This window comes from Micromesistius poutassou (assembly GCF_964030765.1).
Source record: "Micromesistius poutassou genome assembly, chromosome: 3".
In the NCBI taxonomy this organism is placed as follows: domain Eukaryota; kingdom Metazoa; phylum Chordata; class Actinopteri; order Gadiformes; family Gadidae; genus Micromesistius; species Micromesistius poutassou.
The window spans coordinates 5,097,586-5,124,192 of NC_140273.1; the positions used below are offsets into that span (position 1 = coordinate 5,097,586).

The 26,607-nt window shown below is 47.9% G+C and overlaps 1 protein-coding gene across 1 annotated transcript in view; it reads right to left on the reverse strand.

Annotated features, from left to right (window-relative positions):
- LOC311340794 (zinc finger CCHC domain-containing protein 7-like) overlaps positions 1-26,607 on the reverse strand; it is a gene marked incomplete at its 5' end in the record, with an annotated part of 39,303 nt that overhangs the window by 7,196 nt on the left and 5,500 nt on the right. The window contains 4 exons of the mRNA XM_084465681.1: positions 5,492-5,527; positions 9,329-9,499; positions 10,177-10,320; positions 10,899-10,951. Of these exons, the coding sequence (XP_084321807.1) occupies positions 5,492-5,527; positions 9,329-9,499; positions 10,177-10,320; positions 10,899-10,951 (404 nt within the window). The remainder of the gene's footprint in view (positions 1-5,491; positions 5,528-9,328; positions 9,500-10,176; positions 10,321-10,898; positions 10,952-26,607) is intronic.

Here is a 26,607-nt window from a genome sequence, read left to right on the forward strand (position 1 = left end):
GAATGCACAGTTATACACATTATGTCGCTTCGTAAACAACAAAAGATTGGGGAAATTCAACAAATCTTTTATCCTATTGCTTGAGGGCAAAGTGCAGCTCCGTTGGTGACCACAGGAGGGCGCTCAAGCTTCACACAGTGGCCTTGGGAGGCCAGACGGCCGCTCATTCACAACCAAGTGATTCAGAGGGTGAGCAGAATAAGTCAAAAAGACAGAAGACCTGGTTCCTCACAAATAATAGAAAATAGCCACTATTGACAAAAAAAAACGTTGGTCTAAATGAGAATGATTTGTCTAAAAGTGCATTTTAATCCACACAATGAATTCAATGTTTTTTGTTAAATATACAAAGCAATTGTTCTGTAATTTCTTTTATGGCTTCAAGGGTGGTGATTTGTGCGTTTTGTTGTTTTGGAAATGACACAATTTAGGACATTTCAGCACAAAGGTGTGTTGGTGTCCCGGAGAACAGCTGACTCAAACGGTGGCTGTTGTCACCAGCAGTGGGGAACACAATGTACACTGTTACAACTACAGACCCGCTCTGCAGTGCTAGCATCTCTACTCTGTTCATTTACAACACAAGAAGGGGTTTGGCCAGTCATTTATATATTTTCTCATCTAATAATTTCTCTCAAAATGAAGCCTCAGTCAAATCGAATAAAATAATACGTATAATAAGTATATCAAGTCTTTAAACAACCAAAAAAATGATCTGAATGTTTTCTTAACGTAAATCACAAGAAAAGGATCAGGATGGTAAATCAAGGATTACAATTTGAAATGGAAACCAAATACATGAATCCAATGTAACATGATCCTAAAAACAGCATTTGCTGTTACAATGTAATGCAAATCATCAACAAGGATAGAATATACTTGATATACTCTATTGACTAACTGACTCACTATGAATGGGATAATAAGGACAAATCTAAACATGAAAAGATAATTTACTCTAAAGAAAGCACACCATTAAAAAATAAACAAGTAACCATTAAAATAAACTTCATATTTCAGTTTTTGTACAAAATTGGCTGAAAACTTCAGCGATGGCAGTAAACAGTATGTGTCTCTCTCTCTCACACACACACACACACACACACACACACACACACACACACACACACACACACACACACACACACACACACACACACACACACACACACACACACACACACACACACCCCTGCCCCGAGGGAGGAGATCGATACACACATACTGATATCACCATGAGGACAGGATCCGCTCGATACACACACGCGTATCTCGTCGGCAGAGGGGGCGATCAATAAACACACACATACAGGTGTCACCACCACTATCTAAAGAGAAGCCAATCAATGCCCACGAAGCGATGTACCTGCACCAATCAGAGGCTCAACGCTCAGATTCACTCTCTCCGCCTGCCAGCTCCCCTCTCGCTCACACACAGCGTTTAGTACCCACGCACACATCATTTCTCATCTACTCCTTTCCTTCACCGTGTGTGAGAGACGCAGAGGGAGGGAGAGAGAGAGAGAGAGAGAGAGAGAGAGAGAGAGAGAGAGAGAGACAGAGAGAGAGAGAGAGAGAGAGAGAGAAAGAGAGAGAGAAAAACAGAGAGAAAGAGAGACAGACAGACAGAAAGAAAGATGAGAGACTCTCTCTGTTCCTCTGCATCTCTTCACTCATTCGCAATGTCTCCCCCATTACCTTGCCATTCTGGTGCTCCTCAAATCAACCCCAGCCTGCTCTTAGTCTCTCTCTCCCTCTCAGTCTCTCTCTCCCCCTCTGTTATATACATACATAACAGAAGTGGTTCTGATATGTAGGTGAATCATGTCGGATCCACCATCACTCAGAGGCCCCTCTTCTCTCTCTCCCTCCCTCCCTCTCTCTCTCTCTCTCTCTCTCTCTCTCTCTCCCTCTCTCTCTCTCTCTCGCTCGGGTGCACCACAGCACTGATAGGGCAGTGACACACCTTTGCGGTTCTGATTCTGCCGGTTCTGTACCCAGCTGCCAGATTAAGAGTGTTCTCTAGTCACAGCGAGAGTTGAGTACATTAAAACACGGCCGATTTTTTCTTCACTGAAAAATGTACTTGCTACGGGTGGCTGCGTGGTGGGGGGTGGGGGTGGGTGGGGTGGGGCTAGAGGGCTGCCACACTTCACCAGACCTCCAGAGGGGGGTGCTGCAGTCTAATACGCAGCCTAGGGAGCTTCCCCGACTCATTCACTCACACACAGTATGGGCTTTATTGTGTGTTTGGATGAGGGGGAGACTTCAGTGTGTGACACTTGCATGCCTGCGCATGGTTGTGGGGGGGGGTGTGCTCAACACACACTTTCACACCCCCTTTTTTTTTCTTTCTCTCCGCACACACGCATGTATCTGCATTTAACAGATTAGTGATTGTTAAAACTCCCATCGAGTTTTTGCTTGCATGCTCTTCTCAAGTGTGTTCACCCTCCGTCCTGTTTCAAAGCTATAGATCCGTCGATAACATTGTGCAATTACAAGCAGGGCGGCATTGCCGAGGCGGACGAAAGAAAGAAAGTAAAAATCTGAATCGTAGCACCTTGTTTCACTTTAAGTCGGGCATTTGTTTCTCCAAATATGAATCATCACTGAACTGGCGATAGCCGTGTGTGCGTAGCCACAGTTTATGGGAAATGAAAGGCCATTTAGTGTGTGGTCGTTTCAAATGAGCTGCAGGATTGCAGAAGGGACGGTGTGCATGTCGGTATCTTACTCTCCGCTGTAAATACCACAGGGCTTTGTGGTCTTCACTGAGCGCCTTAGAAGAGTTTGTTAGTTGAGGACCAGGTGCAGGTAAACCCCCCCCCCCCCACACACACACACACACACACACACACACACACACACACACACACACACACACACACACACACACACACACACACACACACACACACACACACACACACACACACACACACACACACTAGTGGGGAGGTCTGACAGAATGCCTTTTCACACCTGGCTGAGCCCAGCGGAAGGTGACAGAGTCACATCTCCCAAAGCGAGGGAAAACACGTGCGCACACGCACACACACACACACACACACACACACACACACACACACACACACACACGCCCACACACGCCCCCTCATACACACACACACACACACACACACACACACACACACACACACACACACACACACACACACACACACACACACACACACACACACACACACACACACACACACACACACACACACTCACATTGGGGAGTTCAGGGTCATAAGCAGCATCATGAATAAAATGAGGCTGTCTTATACAGAAAGAGCAGTGTGTGTGTGTATGTGTGTGTGTGTATGTGTTTGTGTGTGCGTGTATGTTCCTAACCCCCATGCCATTTTGGATCTGTAACGACCTTCTGTTCCCTGTGCTAAAATGGCTTAAATACTTCAATTAGACCTGGGTCACAATCCACCACCCGTTAAAGTACTCTTTCACTCCCTTTCATACACACCACCCTGCACGGCATGGCGGTTAAGAGAGACACACACACACACACACACACACACACACGCACAGACACACACACACCAAAGGCAACATCAACAAAGAATTCTTTCCAAAGACAACACCGAACAAAGTCTGTTCACACACACACTGTACCCTACGCCGTCAACTAACCACCACTAACCGATGACGACCGGGACCGCTAACCCGCTTCACCTGCTCAGGCTGGGGGGGGGGGGGGGGGGGGGCCAGACAAAGAGCTCAGCCTCAGCGGAGCAGGAGCCGCCTCATCTCCCTGCGAGCCGCAACTTGATAAGAGTAAACTTTAATTTAGGTTGCTCTCCTCGCGCAGCTCGCTGGCCTCTCCCTCTGGAACAGCTCTCTGTCCCCTGTCTGAGCTCCCTCTCTCCCCCTCTCTCTCTCTCTCTCTCTCTCTCCCCCTCTCTCGCTCCCTGTCTTCCTAGCTCTCTCGTCCGTCCCCCCCCCGTCCCCCCACTCTCATCCCGCTGCGCTACCGCTAGCGCTAACGATGCTGCCTTTTCATTAGACAGCCCTGGCTAATTAATCTCCATAGAGGAGAGTGACAGACAGACAGACCTCCCCCGTCTACCTACACACACACACACACAAAGATATATGCAAACTCACACACTTTTCCTCCCCCCTCCTCCCACGTGGTGTTGGCAGCCCATTTCATGCTTTATCACGTCTTTTAATTGACAAACAAGCTGCTCTTTTCTCTTAGGCTGAGGTCTATATCAGCCCCTCACGCACACCCACACACACACCCACCACCACACAGACACATGCACACCCACACACCCAAACACACACACACCCAAGAAGAAAACTAGGTTTCTTATGGGGAGATATGGAATAAACGCACACACAGTCACAATATGTGGGCTGCTGGAGACATTTTCTAATTGAAAAGGCATAGAGCCACGTTTAAAAGAGGACTAAAAGACACTATGAAAGAGGAGCACAGACCTCTGGTTGAACTTTATTCTTAGTCTTAACTAAAAACCTAATATTATGACTTAACTCAAATGTTTGTAGATTCGATCACATCCATATTAAATTGAAGGTCAACCGAAGACGTTGGTTATTCATAAGCCGGTGGCGTAAGCGTAGAAACAGTCGAGACTTTGTAATTTGAAGCTTGATACGGCGCGGCCTGTAATGATTTAATATATCTTCATTCATTTAAAATGTGCGTGTTAACTGGCTCGTGTGACGCCACACAGACATTTTAATGGCCAAATGGCCCCGCCTGCAGAACGCCTGCAGAAGAAAAAGCAGTTTTGGAGGTTTCTGGAATAAAAGACTAGAAGACATAAACGGTGATGTTCTCGTGAATGGTTCAGAAAACAGAACAGAAGCTGTTCAACGATCACTATATCTGATGATTGAGTATGATTTTCTGGATCATAGAGAAGCATTGATTATGTCAATTATACCAATGCATCAACATTCAATTGACACACATTTGAAATTTCATACAAGGTAAAGAACCATAAGGGTCCTTGATTTAATTTGCTATACAATACTGCCCTTTCCAATACCATACTAATATGGTATATATATATATCAAAATGAAGAACTTTAGAAACTATAGTTTTCAAAGTCAAATCCGCCACATGCTATAATGAAGCCCCTCTATGGACATGTCTGAATGAATGCACTCAGCTGAACCCTGCTGTGAGGATGCTGGCCAAGCACCACAGCAGTAATGAGCGTCAAAGGCTTCATTAACAGTCTACTTCTGCCCGTACTACCAACACAGGCACACGCAGCAACAAAACCCCCCCCAAAAGGCTGTTTTAAATTGATATTCCGGTATATTTGTGCTGAAATGGCCCTCTGGAAGTCCTTGCATCATCTTGTTGGAATGCATTGGGAGAGTAAAGGGAGAGGGCAGAGTTGTAGATCTATAGAGCTGTGCACACGTTCACTGTACATGCAGAGGCATGCTGTAGGGAGGAGTGTAGGGGCAGAGCGGCCTTACCGTGACGTGGTACTGTCTCCAGATCTCTGGGCACACCTGAGGGGGACACAGGAAGACACAAACACAGTCAGTCACCACACATATGCACGCCCCTTCCACTGGGCCGCTCTGGAACAGCTACTGGGACCCGTTGGTACTGGTAAACAACCAGGGGGAATATATTGTCTTGACAAGGGACAGTGCAGGGAGGGATGTGGATTTAAAAGCTACCGTGTGTGTGTGTGTGTGTGTGTGTGTGTGTGTGTGTCTGTGTGTTAATTTCAGGTGTTGAATTGAAGTCTATCAGAGACACAATGCAGAAGAAACCATTAGGCACTGCTGAGGAAACTGATTCTTATCAGAGGGAGAGAGAGGGGGAGAGAGGGGGGGGCGAGCCTAGGTAAGGGGGAATACAGGCAGATAAAGGAGCAAAAATGGAAATTGAAATAAAATAAAAGGACCACAGTGTCATTTTGTGCCGGCTGATCGTATTCCCGACGCAATCTCCTCGCCCCCTACAGCCCCAGTATGGTAACCTACATAACGGACAGCATCGACACTGAGGCAGGTAGGGAGGACCAGAGAGGAGCCAGCCAGCCGGCCAGCCGGCCAGCCACCAGTCAGCCAGCCATGCCACCAGCCAGCCAGCCTGACAGGCAGGCAGGCAGGCAGGCAGCCCACCAGGAGGCCCGGCCACCAGGCAGGGCACATTGTCCCTGTGTAGCTAAAGCATTATCTCCGGGGCTTTGCCACGCTGTTCCCTAAGCGGTCCGACATCCTTCCTCAACCGCAGCCACTTCCCACTGGGAAATTGAAAAATGCCGCCGTCGCCGCGGGCAACAACATCTATCTACTTACACACCTACTGGGAGAGGGCAAGGAGGGGGTGAGGGGGTGGGGGGGGGGAGGAGAGCGCGTTGCGGGGAGGAGAGATTTAGGCGTGCTCCGTCGAGGGGTCCGCGAGGACAGCCGTTCTGCCGCCCGTCCAGAACTAATTCCCCGGAGATATTTGCATGAGATGCGGCTTTGCGTGGCATTGAGTGAACTACATGCTGTGGGCCAGCGATTTAAAGTCATTGCCCTTTTAAAAGCAGCCCGTGAAGGGAAGGGGGGAAACAATCTATTCTTTCCAGAGCGCCGCCCTATAAACCAGGAGGACAGCGCTGGCTGGAGGTGTTTAATGTACTTCCTGCGTGATGACAGGACGTAACCCAGCGAGGAACTGCGTCGGGCTAGTTTGGCTCTTGACGGTTGGAAAGTGAGCCACGCCTGATGCATCGTTTGCGTTGAGTATTTGTGGGAAATGTTAGCATTTTTAAATAAAGCCTATGCCAATGACTACAGAATCAATGAGTCAGTCAGAGTTGGCCTAGGACACTGTTACCGTTACAATACTGGATGTGGCTTTCAAACTGATCCTTGGAGGTCAAAGCGCCACGGTAACATTGTTTAATTGTTTCTACGTTTTTTTTTCTTCCAATTTCCTCCAAGTACACCAAACGTAAACGCTTCATGTAAAGGTACACACATGGAGTCCCACATTACAACAGGACACACAGTGTATGACAGTTCCGTATTTAACTCTGCCACTCTCGTTTTCTCACTTCCGCTGCCCCCCCCAAACCCCCCCCCCCCCCCCCACAACCCCCCCTCCTCTCTGTCTCCCCCCCCCCCCAATCTCTCCCACCAGACCGGTGGGGTAGTGGGTTGTTGTCGAGGGCGACAGGCGCGGCGAGCGACACACTCGCGCTCCGTCAACCGTCTGTCTTTAATGAGAGACACAGAAAGACCCAGGGGACAGAGGCCTGACACTCACACACACACCGCGCACACACCGCGCACACAATTAGTAAAGCTATGTGGAAAAACTGGGCTGATCCAAGAGAAATGGGTAATTACCAAACAACTTTACCCCGTTCTTTATTACCGAAAAACAATATGCAAAACAACAACAAAGAGAGAGAGAGAGAGAGAGAGAGAGAGAGAGAGAGAGAGAGAGAGAGAGAGAGAGAGAGAGAGAGAGAGAGAGAAATACAGTGTGTGTGTCCTGGTCTCCCCTCTCCCTCTGGTGTTCACCTGGTTACTCATCCATTACACAGAGTATAGTACATGACGGACTGAGAGAGAGAGGTAGAGGCAGAAACGGAGAGAGAGAACCGTGCGGATGGTTGAGGAAGAGACACACACACACACACACACACACACACACACACACACACACACACACACACACACACACACACACACACACACACACACACACACACCTCCCAGTCTATGACATTAGTGTAAATGGGCAGGGTAATGAACGTGGCAGGAAGATAATTGTCATTGATGGTCATTAGATTCACCCTTCAGCACTGACACACACACACACACACACACACACACACACACACAAACACATACATAAAGACACACACCCACCACACATGTGCACACACACTCAGCCCGCTGGGATATGCAACATGGCGGGGACATAACTAAGCTGTAATTGCTGAAGTGTATCAATTAATAGGAACAGCAGCGTTCCCTGACCCCTGGTCACTCCGCAGTGCTGGGGCAGAACAGTACACACATGGGGAGGCCGCACCGTTCCTACGCGGTGCTGCACTCATCCTCGGCCGTCGGCCCTTGTGAAGTGGTCGACTTCTGGGGTCCGGGGCTATCTGGGGTCCTCTCTTTGCTGTACTTCCTTTTTGCCGCAACTTTACTGTCAGGTTCCCTTTTGACTGTTAAATGTTAGCCATAACAACGCCTGGTTATCGTCCAAAACCATGTGATGCAAAACAAGGCTAATCTATTTGCTGTCCTGGGCCGGAAGTAGATGTGTGTAGAACTAGAGCTGTACAGTTAACACACTCTGCCCTGTCCAGCTCTCACTCAGGCTCCTACTGCTCTCTTCTTCCAACTCCCGCGAGACTTCTCATTGAGTGAGACTTGGTGTGACACAGTGACAAACTGACCGTGACCAAGCAAAAGGTAAAGAAACAAGTTTGATTTCTCGGTAGAGATCCTTTAGATAATGAATATACTGTGAGCATGTCCGGTGGAAAAAACAAGCAGAGTATGTACATGGACGGGCTGTATTTGCCCCATAGGATTACATTGCAGTCCGCTTTATTGGATTATGGCAGCAGCATTCTCGCCTAATACTGGACCAATTTAAAAAATTGTTGTCTGCATAAGTCCCTTAGACCCAAAATGATTGGAAAAAAGTTTCCCTTTAAAAAGGGTTTACTCAACAGCAGCAGTTTTATTTTCAATGCCATGGAAGAATGCATCCATGATTGTCTGTTTCGGAGTATCCTGCGGAGAAGACTAGCATGTTGTGCCTCTAGCGGCCTTTAGCTGATTCAAAGTAGAGACTAGCGTGTGGTTCCTCTAACAGCCTTAAGATGGTTCAAAGAGACAAGCATGTAGTTCCTCTGACAGCCTTAAGAGCCTTAAGAAGATTCACTTATTATAACAAATGTACTTATTGTACGTCGCTTTGGATAAAAGCGTCTGCTAAATGCCCTAAATGTAAATGTAAATGTAAATGTAAGATGGTTCACTGTAGATACTAGCATGTGTTCCCCTAACGGCCTGTAGGTGGTGCACAGCAGAGCCTAGCGTGCAGTTCCTCTAGCGGCCTTTAGATGGTTCGTGTAGAGACTAGCATTTAGCATGGACGGACCATACAAACGTATTTCGGGATTTTGGTTTTCAAGTGTAGAATACACTTGGACACAGTGCACAGCAGACGACATGTGCATGAATCGAGTAGCCTTACCAGCAAAGGCATATCCCTAAGACACAATGATATATCTCAATAAAAAAAGTAATGAAAAAAACAGGCAAAGAACTGATTCTTACGTCGAAGAAGTGTCCGGTCATGCCACAGCGGTGGCACTTCTTGTGCCAGTAGGCCTTGTCGCTGCACGCCTCGTACAGGTGGCCCGGCATGCCGCAGTTGTTGCAGTGTCTGTTGGGACAGCAGTTCATCAGGTGGCCCGGGGTGCCGCACAGAGAGCAGCTCGGCACCTTCTGCACGCACGCACGCACACACACACACACACACACACACACACACACACACACACACACACACACACACACACACACACACACACACACACACACACACACACACACACACACACACACACACACACACACACACAGGAAGGTCAGTGTGGGGGGGTTTCATAGGTCATTGGCATGCTCCGTTACCCCTTTTTACACCAGAACCCGTGTCCAACCAGAGATACCGAACACGGCCCTCACCCATCCTGCCCTCTTCTCACACCAGAGCTGGGGACACAGACCTGCAGAGTCCCTTCCACCCCGACACAGCCCTGTCCCAGGTCAGTATTCTAACCTGTGCCGACGGTCCCCTTGTGGGGTGGAGCAGTAGCAGCACCACCCCCCCCCACCCCCACCCCCACCCAACCACATCCTCATTTTAAACTGTAATACACCAGCCGGCCTGTGCACACACTGAAGGCTGTGTTCTCCAATCAGGTGGCAGCTGTCGAAACGATGGGCCCATTTGCATGAAGTCAAACATACAACCATTCATTTTCTTCATCCCGCCCCCCTTTTCTACCCCGCTGCGAGACGACACGTGCAAAACGCCTCCCGTCGTCATGCTTTGCGCCATCGCGGCCAATCCACGCTGAACACCAACAGGGCGCGTTGCCCTGGTGGTGGGGGGGGCTTACCGAGGGCGAGGGGCAGGTCTTGGAGAGATGCCCGGTCTTGTTGCAGTTTCTACAGGTGACGTTTTTGTCGCAGTAGTATCGGTTCGAGTCCCGTCTGGCCAGGGGCCTGACAATCTTGCGCTTGTCCTGGTTATAGACCCGGTTCTGGAAGACATGCACAGATGAGACATGAGTGACTTCTTACTGTGATCCGGACCTACACATTAAGGGGCGGTCTTGTCTGCTTGTAAAGGCTGCATGACCATTCTGTTACTGGCTTTAGTCATTTAAATATAATTATTCAAATAATATAATCACTTTCAAATAAATATTTTCTTTTTGTGTGTAAGGTGACATTGCCGTTCTCATGTTGTAAGAGGTAGAAAGAGCTTTAGCGCATATGTTTGTTGTCTATTAAACACAGCAGCCTTTTTGTGTATTAGGCCTCATAAGGACTACTTCAGGAACAAAAATTATGATTGTGTAAAAATAAAGTATGGTGGTGTTAATAATATACACAAAAACAATTATGATAAATAATAACCATAATAAATACAACAATAACATGTCAGAAAGGTTTCTAAAAATGTTGTAAATCTTGTATAATATATGATAATTAATAGTACAGTATCTAGAGATCATTTATATTACAAAACTGAATTAAGGCATATTATATAAGGACCCAAAAAACTGAATGATTGTCTAATCCAAGTGAAGACTTTGTGACGTTGAACAATACATACCTCCATGTCTTTACTGGACACCGACCAGTGGCCGTTTTCAGCTTCATCATTGTCTGAAGGGAGAGACAGAGAGACAAACCACTCAGTCTACTGGCCTCACAGTTAACCATGCACACATTCACACGGCTTACAAAGCAAACGTAATGAAACTCAGCTTTCTTTATGTCCATTGACAACACAAGTCTGGAATTACATTTACGCAGTTTTATAACTCGTCACAAATGAAGAGATAGTCGTTATTCAGAATATGTGGCAATAAATAAATAAATAAAACCTCTAAACAAATCAATCCAATCCAAGAATAAATGCACAAACATGTGCAAAGACAATCATGGCTCTATGAATAATATGACTTAACATATAATCCTAGCAGGTATTGTTTTGTACACAACAACAGGAAACGGATCCCTTAAGAGACAATCTACAGCTTCCTTTGGGAATGAGACGACACACACACACACACACACACGTGCAGACGGCAAACGGTAACAGTGGCAGGGCAGAACATCTGTGTGAGCACGGCGCTAACTGTGCCCTGAGGGAGCCGCTGTGTTCTCCACAGGCCCACGGAACTGTAACTGACATCCTCGAATCACACCCACACACACACACACGCACACACGCACACACACACGCACACGCGCTGGTGACAGGCAGGCACATTCGCACGTACATACACACGTACATACACACGCACACAATTTAAAATAGAAGAAGAGTGGGAGAAGAAAAACATACAAAATGTGTTTTGGTGTAAGGTGCTCGTGTGTGCGTGCGCACACACACACACACACACACACACACACGAGCGGCAATGTTTGCAGTAAATATTATGATCTCATACTCATACCTAAGACAGACAGACACGTAGGTTCAGAAGCAACCTACAGACACCGACTATTGCCCACACACACACACACACAGACCCCCCCCCCATGCGTCGCCCACCACGATTAGCTGGTTGACAGTCTTTAGCCTTTATACAAACACACAGACTTGAGCCAATATCAAATATTACACCCTCTCTCTCTCTTGCCCCCCCTCACCTCCCCCTGTCTCTCTACCTCCCTCTACGCGGCTCAGCCCTGCTTCTCCCCAGCCCTCGCCCTCCACCTCTCCTTTTGTCTCCCCCCTGCACCCCCCTCCACCCCCCCACCCCCCTCCTCCTCTCCTGCTCCTCTGGGCGCGGTGCGGAGGAGCGGTGCGGTGTGGGCGGGCGGGGGGCGGGGGGGGTTCACCTCTCCTCCCTGTCAAACAAATTAAAAACCCCACTGCTGTTTGAACTGCTTGGCTACGCCGCGACCTTCACCTCCGGCATACAGCCGCGCCGGCGCAGCGCATTGTCCTCCTCCTCCTCTCCCGGCTCGCCGTGCCCTTTAGCGGCGGCGTTGTCGTGGCTAAATGGAGCCATTAGGCACATTGTGATACACCAAACGACGGGACGCAGTCCTCACAGTCAGGGGTCTGCCGTGTCGGGGGGGGGGGGGCGGGGAAGGCTGTGCGTGTGAAAGGCAAATGGTGTTGTGGACCGTGTTGTGATTAAACAGCAAAAAGGATCACGACGCACGACGATTGTCTTCTGAATTGTGCCCACGCTCGCTCGGCTGGGACGCCACTTGTTATTGTCGATTGTCAAAGAAAAATGGAAGAAGAAAAACGTCGATGTATGATTGATTAAATGATTGCTGGTATGATCAATCAAATTGCAATTACACCAAAAAAAAAAAAAAAAAGGGGTCAGAGAGAACAACGTAATGGCCGACAGGGTTGATCCGGGATTCTCTCACTGCAGCCGCCCCTGATGAAACAGCCAATAGCACACTTTGTTTCGTTTCTTGTCTCGTGGCAAACAGGAGGTCGAGGAGGAAGACTCGCCAATGGAACTGTGTCGAAAATCAACGTCTGTTCTAAAATCAACAAAGAAAGTCTACGGCGCCAAAGGTGAGAGGCTATCAGCAGTTGGTAGGGATACACATCCTGATCTGCTGGATGAAGACACAACCGTTACCTCAGTAACACCATGACCAGAAAATGTACCAGCCACACGGTAAGGTCAATAAGATCCTACTGACGTACGAGAGTGTGTGTGTGTGTGTGTGTGCGTGCGTGTGTGTGCATGTGCGTGTGTGTGGGCGTTGGTGACTCGACAAAAGTCAACCCATCGCCTCTCCCGGAGGGGCCCCCCAAATAAAGAGCAGGAAGCGTTCCCTTAATCTGAGGGCCCCCCCCCCATCTCTCACACACACAAAACAGGGTGAAGCTCTTTGTCACAGCCCAGGAATCAAACACACGTATGGGGTGTGGGGGGAGAATGAGTTGGTGAGTAGGAGGAGGAGGAGGAGAAGAGCAATGGAGGAAAATGGCTGCTGTCCATTTTTGGGGGGGCGAGAAATATGCAAATGAACCGGGCCATGTTGAAAGCCCAGGCAGCACAGACGGCCGGATCTGGAGTTATGTGGAGGTGAATCCCGTCAGCCTCAGCAGGTGAACGAGGAGCTTGGTTCACTGAAGGATTGGGCTCCGAGTGGACACCCGGCATTTCTGTCCACGTTTCACAGGTTGATTTGACGAGAAGAAAAAACTAATTAGCAACTCCTAATGTAAGGGCGATGTAGGTTTTTCCACCGGGGCTATTGAACCACATTCGGTATTGTTTTCCAACCCTCCGGGATAAAAATGTGGTTTTTTTTATATATATATATATAGATTTTATGGAACACGGGACATTCTCATCAAGGGGGGGGGCGGGGGGAGCAAGTGAGAGCAGATGCTACCTGTCCGTCTCATAGGTATCCTAATTAACAGGAAGGAGGGAGGGGTTCATCAGAGGCGACAGTAGAGAAGGAAACAGCAGAGAGGGAGGGAGAGCGAGTGAGCGAGCGAGCGAGAGAGAGAGAGAATTTGTGTGTGTGTGCCTCCGCTGTGCGTCTGTCCCCACTCCGGGTGAGAACAGAACGGAAGTGTACGTGTGGCTAATGAACCATGAACACCCGGCTCTCCTGGGGTGCCTGACACACACACACACGACACTAACATACACACACACAAACACAAAATAAAAACAACACACATTCCACATGCACAGTGGCTGGGAGCCCCAGGGATGTGGGCGAGACTAGGTGGTGGCAGACTGATAAAGCACACACACACACAGTACTGTGTGTGTGTGTTTTGATTGGCAAAGTGTTAGCCTCCCCCGGTGTGGCGACATCAAAGCTTCGGTGTAGCCCACCTTGTCTCTCTCTCTCTCTCTCTCCTTAAACAGGCCTCCCAAGCCAGCCTGCCCATTCTACCAAGCTGCAGACCGGGGCCCATTAGTACACCAACACAGGCAGGCGCGCACACACACACACACACACACACACACACACACACACACACACACACACACACACACACACACACACACACACACACACACACACACACACACACACACACACTAGGATATAGCAAAAAGGTCCCGGCCCCCCCAAATGGTGGCGATGTTTGATACTAAAGGGACAGGGTGGGATTAGCAACACTATACATGACAATGACCTGGGTGGGAAGGCGCTGTGTGTGTGTGTGTGTGTGTGTTCCTTTCTGACATCACCCTTGCCCTACCGCATGGGACTTTGCAAGGTTAAACACACCAAAAGGCATATCCAGAAAGAGACACACACACACACACACACACACACACACACACACACACACACACACACACACACACACACACACACACACACACACACACACACACACACACACACACACACACACACAAGTGCGCACAATCACACACCCATACACGCACAACGTAACGGCATTCCACAAACACACACACACCTTTTTTCTTCTTTCTCTGCTTTCCTTTGCTTTGTGTGAAGGAGCCGTACGGTCAAGGGTTGTAAATGAGAACAGAAAAATGAGCAAGCAGGGGAATAGAGCCGGCGAGTGGCAGGGGGAGGGCCGGGGCCCGACCCCGGAGAAAGGGAGGGAGGATCACAGTGTGTGGCTGTGAATTGACCGAGGAGAACGCTGTTCTCATAATGCTGGAGGAGCAGGTTTAGAGACCGCCCAACACACACACACACACACACACCGTAAGCCCCTGTTCACCAAGCGGCCATGTCGCTTCTGCACAGTAGCCGAAGCGACACTGTAGACCATACAATACTTTTGGACAGATTAGAAAACTGGTCAGAATGCTGCTGCTAGAGTTCTAACAAAGACCAAAAAATGTGAACATATTACACCAATTCTCAAATCATTACATTGGCTCCCTGTATGTCAGAGAATTGATTTTAAAATCATGTTGCTAACCTACAAATCCCTACATGGTTTAGGGCCAAAATATTTAACTGATATGCTTCCACTACATAAGTCTTCTAGACCACTAAGATCCTCTGAGACCAATCTGTTAATTATCCCCAGAGTCAACACGAAACATGGGGAAGCAGGATTTAGTTACTATGCAACAAATAGCTGGAATAAACTCCCTGAGGATTTAAGACTTGCCCCAACTCTGACAGCTTTTAAAACAAGACTGAAGACTTTTATGTTTGCTTTAGCTTTCTGCTAAATCTTAAATCTACAATGTTTCTATTTTTATTTTTATTTTATTAGTAACTTTGCCTTTCTAAAATGCATTTTTATTAACTCTGCCTTTACTTTCTATCTATTTTACTTTTTACTTATCTATTATTTTATTTTATTGTATGACAATGTTTATATGTGAAGCACTTTGAGTCTGCCTTGTGTATGAAAAGTGCTATATAAATAAAGTTGCCTTGCCTTGCCTAGCCGGGCTGGGGGGAAACTGACTTTCACACAAAACACAGCTTCCAGCTTCTCCCCCCCCCGCCGGCTACTGTGAAGAACCAATATGGCCGCTAATTGAATAAGGCCTACTGCTGGTGGCAGGCACGGACCACACGCTGTAGCCAGTGTAGGACACCATTAAGACTATAGAGACGTGAAGTAGAGGTTCATGTTGGCCAGAAAGAAGAAGAAGAAGAAGAGGGGTGTGTGTGTGTGTGTGTGCATGCGCGTGTGTGTGTGTGTGAGAGAGAGAGAGAGAAACAATCAGAGCAAGTGCGTTGGTAAATGTTTGCCATGCAGAGAATGGATCGATCACCATTATGGATTAAAGCAGCAGATCTCATTTGACTTCATTTCATGCCCTTTCTTTGCTCACCGTAACTGATCTCTCTGTTAGAGAGAAAGAGAGAGACAGAGAGAAGAAGTGTAGGGTTTTTCTGGTTCCAGAATCAAAGAAGGAAATAAACAGAAATAAGGTAATGCACTGCACAACCTGTTTCTTACAGGAATGCCGAAATGATGAATTACGAGTCAGCCATCACACTTTGAAACCAAGGCGCGGTTTAACAGCGGACGCTGGGAGGTCAATGAATAACGCCGGGCCCATCAACACGCAGTGAGAAGCCACTCATTTGGCATCCGTCTGGTGTCAAGCCAACTCCCCTTTGAGCAACGCCACGGCACTAGAGCCCTACCACTCCACCGCCTCCGCATGTGTGATCCGGAGAGCTCTCCCTTGATTACCCATCACCTTGACACTCCGCCGCCGCCGCCGCCCCCCCCCCCTCCCTCCCCGGCCAGAACCCTCCCCCTCAACGTGTTGGCATCGAGGGCAGGGCAGGTGGCCAGACCTGTCAGTCACCGTCGCCGCGTGGCAACACGGCATACACCAATTACCACACAGCGGGGGCACGGCCTGAGAACCGCACGGCAACCACATGGTCCAATCAGGACGGACAACAACAGGGACCACAAGAGGCCAAATAGTGGCCGGCCGGTGTGGGGGGGGGGGGGGGGTGTGTGTGTGGTGTGTGTGTGTGTGTGTGTGTGTGTGTGTGTGTGTGTGTGTGTGTGTGTGTGTGTGTGTGTGTGTGTGTGTGTGTGTGTGTGTGTGTGTGTGTGTGATTTTTGTTTGCCTTGGAGCATGTGTGAAGGGGTTTTAAACTGCTGATCTCTAACCAGCCACCATTAGAACATCATTGGTATTCTACAATGGGCCCCGTTACTTTACCTTCCACTGTGTGATGCTGCTGCACACACGGGTTGAGTCAAGTTGTTTTGCCAAAAGCTTTGAGCGTTGTGCTGAAATGGTTGATCATTCAAACAAACGGATATACCTGTAATATGTAAACTGAAAATGTATAGATTATGGTTGGTAATTGGTTTCGCTCAAGATAAAATACTGAAACAACCGTTCCGAAATGCAAATAATGTGGTTGCTTTTCTCGGTTTCAGATCATAAACTGTGACGTTCAAGTGCCATTATTCTTTATGATAAATAGAAAATATAGATAGTTAACAATGGTTAATTGCAGGTATACGTCCAACGTAGTGTACTTAGTCTGTATTCCAAAAGGGCTTTTACTTCTCAATTCACGCGCACGCACACACACACACACACACACACACACACACACACACACACACACACACCACACACACACACACACACACACACACACACACACACACACACACACACACACACACACACACACACACACAGGAGGCAAATACATTTTAATAAAACCACTGAGTTGCAACCTCAATTTCATTTTGATGAATTTCCTCCTGTGTGGGGGGGGGGGGGGGCACATGGAGGGGGGAGAGGGAGACGGGGGGAGGGGTGAAGGCTGGGGGGTATATACTAAATCACAATCATGAAAATTATTTTTTATTTTCGATATTCTAGAGAGAGAGAGAGCGAGAGAGAGAGCGAAAGAGAGAAAGAGAAAAAGAGAGAAAATAAACTGAAATTGTTAATCAGAGCAATTTTCTTCTAAGGGATCTTTGGCCTCGTTAATTAAGCTTCATTCACCGGGCCCTGTTCCCCAAATACAAAATGTGTCATTAAGTGGAATTTGCCATAATGCTTTTTTATCTGCTGGCGCTTCGCTGTGCATGCATGCATGCATGTGGGTGTGTGTGTGTGTGTGTGTGTGCGAGTGTATGTGTGCAAGTGTGTGTGTGTGTGTGTGTGTGTGTGTGAAATGGGTGAAAGGGCAGCTAATAGTTGTGGATACACACAAAAACAAGCATGCACACACACACACACCAGAACGAGGACAAAAGGATGTGTGAGCTTATGCCCGAGAAGACCCACATGAAGTAGCACAAGAAAGACCAAATAGAAAACCTGAAATAATCCTGGTCACCGCTGACCTAAATGCATGAGCATGCTAGCAAAACCCACCTACACACACACACACACACACACAGAGATGGTGGAGCATAGAAATGCACCACAGCCAATCCTCAAATCCAGAGCCTTTGGAGTAATGTAATAACAGCACACAAAAGTTTTAATTTAGATTTCCTCTCAACCCTTTCTACCACCACCTACTGCATTCCCACATGCAAAAGAACACACACACACACACACACACACACACACACACACACACACACACACACACACACACACACACACACACACACACACACACACACACACACACACACACACACACACACACACACACACACGATAGCCCTAGATGGGCTAAGTACAGTGGTGCAAAGGAGAATGATTGAAGAGCAGTATCTCTGGGTCTCTACAGGCCTCGCAAAAACAATACAATTATTGGTGTTTAATTGGAGCAGGTCCTTTGTGGTACGAGGACCGCCAGAGAGCCGTGGAGGATTAGGAATGAGGACGCCTCCTATGGCTCCTTTATCGTGCTGTTCAAATGGCGTTCGGATCAAATGCACTTTTCCCTGCTTCCCCAGTCGCAAAAAGTTTCGGCCGCTGGATGGTTTCAGGAGGACTCGGGCGGTCTGGAGTCTCCCCGTGAAGAAGAGACGATTAAAGCTTTGCTTAAAACAAAAGGACAGAAAATGACACGGTGGGTGGCAGGAGGTAGGGCTGGACTCACTCACTGTAACGGGAACCGCCGTGTGAACTGAAAGCACCAAAGCTTAGAAAGCAAAGACGCCGAAAGGAGCCGTGCTCACGGCAAAGATAGAGAAATCATGTGACGGGGTTAGAGACACACATTTTTTTTACCAAGGCCATGTCCCAGAGTCTTATATGTTAAATAATATACGTTAAAGTATACAATTAGAGGAGACCGAGAGCATGGCCTTCTGATTGATCTGACCGAATCAGATCTGGATCATTCCATCAGAGAGTAAAGGTGAGTAAACACAGCATTGAATAAACATGGGAGTGTGTGTCTGTGTTTGGGGGTGGGGGGGGGGGGGGGGGGGGTGTGGTCTTGAGGGAGAGAAGGAAAGATATGAGGTAGGGGAAGAGACGGGAAGAAGAGGAAGACAGGGAGAGAGAGAGAGGGGAGGAGGAGAGACAGATGGTGGAGGTTCTGCCTGGCTGGATGGGGCAAGACAGAAGAGGGTGTGCAGCTTTGTGTGTGCAGCTTTGTGTGTGTGTGTGTGTGTGTGTGTGTGTGTGTGTGTGTGTGTGTGTGTGTGTGTGTGTGTGTGTGTGTGTGTGTGTGTGTGTGTGTGTGTGTGTGTGTGTGTGTGTGTGTGTGTGTGTGTGTGTGTGTGTGTGACACCCAGGCGGGGAGGGAGGGAGGGGGGTTAAACAACAAGGTTTGCCCCTCGCTTCTCTATGGAACGCAAGACACGGCTCATCCCTAAAAGTTCCCACAATCGCTCCATCTTCCTCACACACAGCCTCACTCTGCACACACACAGTTCACCTCACTTCCGTGCCGCCAACGCCAAATCCTCTCTCTAAAAATGTCTTGATGGTTCAACAGTAAAAAACGTCGCCCGCGACCCCTGCAGCAAAACAAACTGTAGCTTAACATAATCGGGTCCACCTACAGTATATATGATTGGCAGATAAAGCCAGTTAGGGGAAGAGTGCACTGTAGATAGAGCTGAACGTTCTGTCAAAAAGGTGTGTGTGTGTGTGTGTGTGTGTGTGTGTGTGTGTGGGGTGGGGAAAACACACAGCAAAAGCAAAATGGCAGGGGGGGCGGAGAGAGGGAGAGAGCAAGAGAGCTAGAGCGAGAGAGTCTTATTTACTGTCGTTTAATTTGCCCCCTCCTGCAGCCCACCCCTGGCTCTTCCTGACAGGTAATAACAAGCGGGAGCCTTCCTGACAAGCCCATTTGAATTTCGATGGAATAATGTGACTATGGGCTCCGTTCCTCCTTGGCTCTGACCGACCGTGCAACCGTGCATTCCCTGAACCCCCGCGGCCGTACGCCGGTGTGCACCGCGGACACACACGCACGCGCCCACGCCCTCACCGACGACACAAGCGCCACCCAAAGTGCGCTGCTCGGCCGCTACAGCGGTCCGCTGGGGTCTGTGCTCACCAACGTTAATGTCCCCTCCTGCATCTCCACACAACCTCTCCGATCTCCTCCTCCCCCCCCCCCCCCCCCCCCCCACCCGACCCTGACCCTCCCTCTCAACCCATACTGCTCTCGTCATATCTTCTGTTCTACATCATGTTTGCCTGCCTCCCTCTTCCTATGAAACAGTCTCTTGACCCCACCTTTTCCCCGTGACCAGCCTTACCTCATCTGCTCTCTCCCGCCCTCTCCGTCTCTCTCTCTCTCTCCCCCTTTCACCTCTTGATCTCACCTCCAACGCTCGCTCTTCACCTCTCCTCCCCTCACTAGCGGGAGAAATCCCATTCCTCGCGGGGGCAGGCTAAATTGAATTGCCGTGTTTATATGAACAGGGCTGCTGCATTAATGTATCTGGAGGGTAGATGCCTAATGCCTCCGCGCTAATACCCCTGGACCCTGACACACAGCCCCTTTACAGAGCTCATAAAGGAGAGGGGAGAATGGTGGAAAGGGGGACCAGAAATTAAAAAGGGCTCGAGCTAAAGACGACAAGCAGGCGTGTGTTTTGTTAAGCGTGCCAGAGAGACAAAGAGAGAGGAAGGGAGGAGGAGGAGGAGGAGAGGGACAAAGGGTGGAGAGGAGAGGTGGGAAATCCATTAGCGCACCTTAGTGAGCTATCCCAGTGCAGGTTTAATATCCTACAATAACACATCTTCTGGCACTGGCTCACAAACTCACACACACACACACACACACACACACACGGATGCTAAACAACACACTCAAACACACATCCACCTCAAGTGCACCACCATTACCCTTTAGCTGCTCAGATCAAAAGGGAGAGACCAGGGGTGAGAGACAGTTTTTTTTTCTCTTTGATGAGCGGGTAACGTTGAATAAATATCCAGAGATCTTGTTGAGGGAGTCGGTCATGCTTTTCGACCTGACAACAGCCTCCATTTTCTTCCCAGCGTCCCCCAGCTACCGTTCTTACCCGGGGCCCCCGGTGTGGAGCTACAAAAGGGCCATGCGCCACGACGAGCAGACACAGGCCAGAGACACTCAACCCGATTGCTATCGATCAGGCTGCGGTCCGAGGACACGAGACTCGGGCTCACAAGGAACCCCGGAGACAGCAGAAGCCATGTCCGCATGCACATGCACACATTGTGTTCATATTAAGGTTGATTACTTTGGTTCTCTTAAGTTACTCTGCACGCACACACACACACACAATAGTTCAATTTGAGCACACCTTTTAGGATTTTTCTGAACCACATCTGAGCAAGTATATGTTGTTGTTGAAGGATTTGTATATAGGGTATACAGATAAGTTACGTAGGTATAGGAATTCTGAATAAGAAAATACCAAAAGACTGAAACAAGAAAATACTGGCGTAAGCACAATGAATGGACCATGTAAAGACAACTCTGGCAAAACACAAAACTGTGTAATCTCAGAGGTAGAAACAGTCACAACTGGTACATAGTTTGTTTAGTGAAGCGTAGTTAATTTTTTTTTTATTTTGTCATTTTCACTTATTTCATTAGACGTGTTCTTTTTTTTCTATTGGGAAAAGACAGAACGTTACAGCTAGATTCGACGAGAACACTGTTGCTGTAGAAAAAGCCACACACAATGTAATATCGGTCAAACACACATGTTCAGTTCAATTTAGGATTTGACTGATGACATCTGCACATACCTACATTCATTCAGTTGGTCCGGAGGCTAGCTAACATTTGAACCACACAAAGTCCTTATTATTAACGTTAACTATATTTTAAAAGAGCATTTAACAGAAAATAACAGAACAACCTCATGAACTGAAGGTTACCAACCGGTTATACTAACAACTTAATGGAATATAAAAACTCAACATTTTTCACTTTATATATATATTATTTTACTATCATTTATATATATTTTTTTTTACCACTTGTTCAATTATGCAAAGGATGTTTAGCCTGCCAGTTTCACCCATGATTTTAAGTAGATTAAATGCACTTCATAAATTATACAAGGACGTGTGTAAATCCCCCCTCCGCACTTTTGGTAAATAAAATAACATTGATAAAATGTGAAACTATCCTCATCCACACCTTCACGTCTTCCTCTCACACACACACACACACACACACACACACACACACACACACACACACACACACACACACACACACACACACACACACACACACACACACACACACACACACACACACACACACACACACACACACACATAAACGAAGCTACGCTCCCATTAAGGGTGTGATGAACTCTGCGTGCTGTCGAGAAACCTGCGCTGAAATATCAATGACTGAACTCCCCCAACGGCACGTCAACTATCTCTATCGCTCTGATTTTATCCTCAATAATTAATTTTCCCTCCCAATGCCGAATCCAGGCTTATCTGTCTTATGCCGCAGGAATCTCGGCGTTCCATTTAACCGTAATCCTCTGGATGGAGGCCAGCCGAAAGGTGCACTAATGCACATGTTTGCGTTGTCACGCCCACCCTTGTGCTGAAATGCCCACGCCCGAAGAACACTAAAGGAGCTCGAGACGCGCACACTGGCACAAAGCGAGGACGAGGAAACACAAGACACAATGTGGCAGAAATAAGCACACATTCACACACACAGCCTTTCTTCCCGGGAAGGGATTCCCGAAAAAAATCCTTATAACTAACCACATGAAAAGATGCTTCAGACACACTGCTGGACTAAGCAAAACAGAAAAAAGACAGCATGGCTGTCGATGGCGATGGCTAACTTACAGTGTTGACGGAAATGTTAATATTTTGACACGCGAGTGACTTGGGTTATCCAAATATTATGATATTGTGAAAATATTCTAATTTCCTGGTCCTAAAAGCCTCCATTATGGCGGGTGATCCAATTTTCCTTAACCAATTACCAGATTATTCTAACCGACTCAAATAAGTAATGAATGCATCGAACTGCAACAGCATGACCGCCTCCCCAATACCACTCATCTTCACCCAAACTCACCCTAAAGCCACTGATCAACCAACAAATACTATGATCAACATAAAAAAAAAAAGTAGTGATTGATGTAAATATTGTTGTCTAACAGGGGACCGTCAACAGTGATTCTCCACCAAACCACTTTTGGGTTTCTGAACCAGCGCATTGGGGACGGCCCAGGCGAGCCTATAGCAGGAGGCCTGGCCCCCGCAACACTGCATGGCAACAGCCACGTAACCAGGGCCCGCTCCTGGTGGATGGAGGGTGGGTGGAGGGTGGTGTGTGTGGGGCGGAGCGGAGGGGTGGAGCTCGAGAAAAAAAAAACATTGAGCGGGGAGGAAGGAAGGCGGGGAGCCGGCACAGGAGGAAGGCTGATGGATTCTGGGGAATCAGCCCCTTCATTAGCTCGCTTTAGGAATCAGCATGAGATGGAGACGCAACATCTGAATTTATTTTTCTCCAAAAATGTTCGATACGCCCACGCATTAATGGGCTGTGTCTAACCACCTGAAGAGAGGGGGAACTTCAACCGTTTTCGCGGAGGAAGATTTTAATTTGAAATTGGATAAAAGGCTCAATAAAAGTGTTTCAAAATGTAAAATGGTATTGGCAGTTCATTGACCAATTCAGTTGTGGCCTTCAGCTAGATCAGTGTCCTTCTCCATCCTTACAACACTGCACACAAGCCCGTAGAAGAAGCATATCGGGCCTCTTTTCCATATCAGAAGAGGATAGGCTTATCATTATTGTTTTGAGGGAATCACCTCTGTAATACACTTTCTATTTTCTACATTGTAACGCATTGAAGAGAATTGGAAAGGAAACAGAAAGAGGATCTCAAAAACGTGTGTTTTGAAGTGAAAACTGCGTATAACCAATGCTACCACGCCGAGGGCGTCAGACATACAAACAAAAGAGAGTGAGCAAGGTACAAGATAGAAAGCGAGATTGATGGAAGGGACGCTGAGTGCCAGCCAGCCAGGCGACATGCTCTAGCCCAGCTGGCCGGTGTCTGACGAGCTCCTTAATTAAGAGACATGGGCAGAAAACTTGGAATGGTCACATGCATGCGGCGAGGACTCTCTGGAGAGGAGTGCAAAACACGGGCCCGGTTATCTGTTAGAGTGTGTGTGTGTGTGTGTGTGTGTGTGTGTGTGTGTGTGTGTGTGTGTGTGCGTGTGCGTGTGCGTGTGCGGTTTGGGCTGCTGCCCTTTGGGACCTTCTGAAACAGTTGCCCCGCTATTATTAGCCCCCCACCTCTTTGCATAAGGGGGGGCTACTTACATCCATCCCCATTGTGTGCGCGTGCGTGTGTGTTCCTGTAATGTGTAGGTGTGTGTAGGTGTTTTGCATGATGCCTCTGTGCTCAGACCGATAACTGTCCTTGTGACTTACAGACCCACGGTAACTGCAGCAGCAACTGCTGGCTGAAACGGCAAACCGCAGAGAGAGAGAGAGAGAGAGAGAGAGAGAGAGAGAGAGAGAGAGAGAGAGAGAGAGAGAGAGAGAGAGAGAGAGAGAGAGAGAGAGAGAGAGAGAGAGAGAGAGAGAAAAGACAGAGAGAGACAGAGAGAGAGAGAGAGAGAGAGAAAAGACAGAAAGACCAGAGAGAGACGGCACGGGGAAAAAGGGGAGAAAAGGAAGGAGAGGGAGAAAGGGAGGTGGTGTCGATTTTGTGGATCCATGACTGCCTTTCCCCACCTCCCTCTCCCCACTGTTCCTCATCCCAAAAACATATTAATATTAATATGGGCCCCGACCGACCCCGCCCGCCACCGCCTCCCCCCAGCCCCGCTCCCTCATCCCTAAAAAATATCACCACCCTAGGCTACCAGTTAATAAAGCCCTCTCCGATCCCCCCACCCTCACCACCACCTCCTCCCCCCCCCCAAAAAAAAGAAAAGACAATAAGAGAAAGTTCTGGGGCCAAATAAAAGGCCAGAAATGAATACGGTCCCGCGGGACGTCCCTCTCCGCCACTGTCACCCTCACAATAATTTGATTTCCTATTAAGTGATTGCTTAATTATAATTACTGGTAATTGTAATTGACTTTTTTTTTTCCCTCCCCACTCGCAGTCCCATTGCCCCCGCCTTCCAGACTCATTTCCCTCCTTCCTTCCACTTCTGTTCCCAAACAAGAAACCGGAGGAGCCGGACTCAAAGACGTTGTGCGTCGTGAAGAAAACGGGATGTGTCTCCTACACACAAGATAACTAGTATACGTCCCAGACCTTTGATTACAGGATACATGAGACACCTGGAGGTTTGAGGGCCAGGTGATCTGGTTTAATAAAGCCAGAGGGTGGGAGTGTCTCTTTTCCCCCTGTAGCTTCAGGGCATGAGGTCTGCTACAGGTCTCCCCGGACCAGAGACTTCCTGGTCTTCATGGGATATCCCGGTTAAATAAAGGTTAAGGAAGAGCCCAGTGATTGCTCGGCATGCGCACACACACACACACACACACACACACACACACACACACATACACACTATCTACACACATACACACACACACATATTAAAGTACAGTAGGGACGGCTCAGTCTCCGGTTTATTACACTTTCCTTCAGGCTACAGTTACTGCATAAAAGGTGTATTTGTGTGCGTGTGTGTGTGCGTGCGCGCGTGAGTGAGTGCATGCGTGCCCGAGTGAGTACAGGGAAGGATAGGTGTGGGGGTTTGCGTTGTCAAACACAATTGCAACAAAAAACCCTTTTGCTATCAAACTATTCTTCTGGTCAGAACCAAAGAGGATAATGCTGAACAGTGGCTGCTAGGCCCCCTCGTCGTCTTCTCAATGGGTTCTTGGAGGTGTTCGGCCAAGAGTCTAATCTACTCTACAAAGGCCTTAGCATCGAATGTGTCTCATAAAGGTGGGGAGAAAGTGTACCGCTAGAAAGCCCTCATTTAAAGAAGATAGATAAAACAATCGTCGGGATAAAACCTGCTTAAAACAAACACATAATAAGTCGTCAAACAACAATGCAACGGTTTGGATCATGTGCGTCTTCTGGTTTTTTTTGACGTGTGTGGGAGTAAAGTGAGATATTTTCCAGTAGATTATATTTAAATGTCTACCGCACACCATTTAAAAGAACTAGCCCCTGAATTAATACAAATGAGCACCTGCAGCTGGCACAACAGATGTTTGAGGTCCCTGCTAGTCGAGTTTCATATTTAGAAAAAATGACAATGCAGAGACATCCTCATACTATTGTGATGTAGATTATAAACAGAAAAACAGAAAAAGATTATGTATCCATTTAACCTCCATTGCAGTAAACTTAACCACTATTGCCAGGATGACCCATAATACAATAGTATAGTAACCTCCATTATTCAATAAAATAGAATTAATGTCATTGTTTAAATAAAAGTAACACACGCCTTTTGTATGTCAGTGTAAAATCCTTTTGG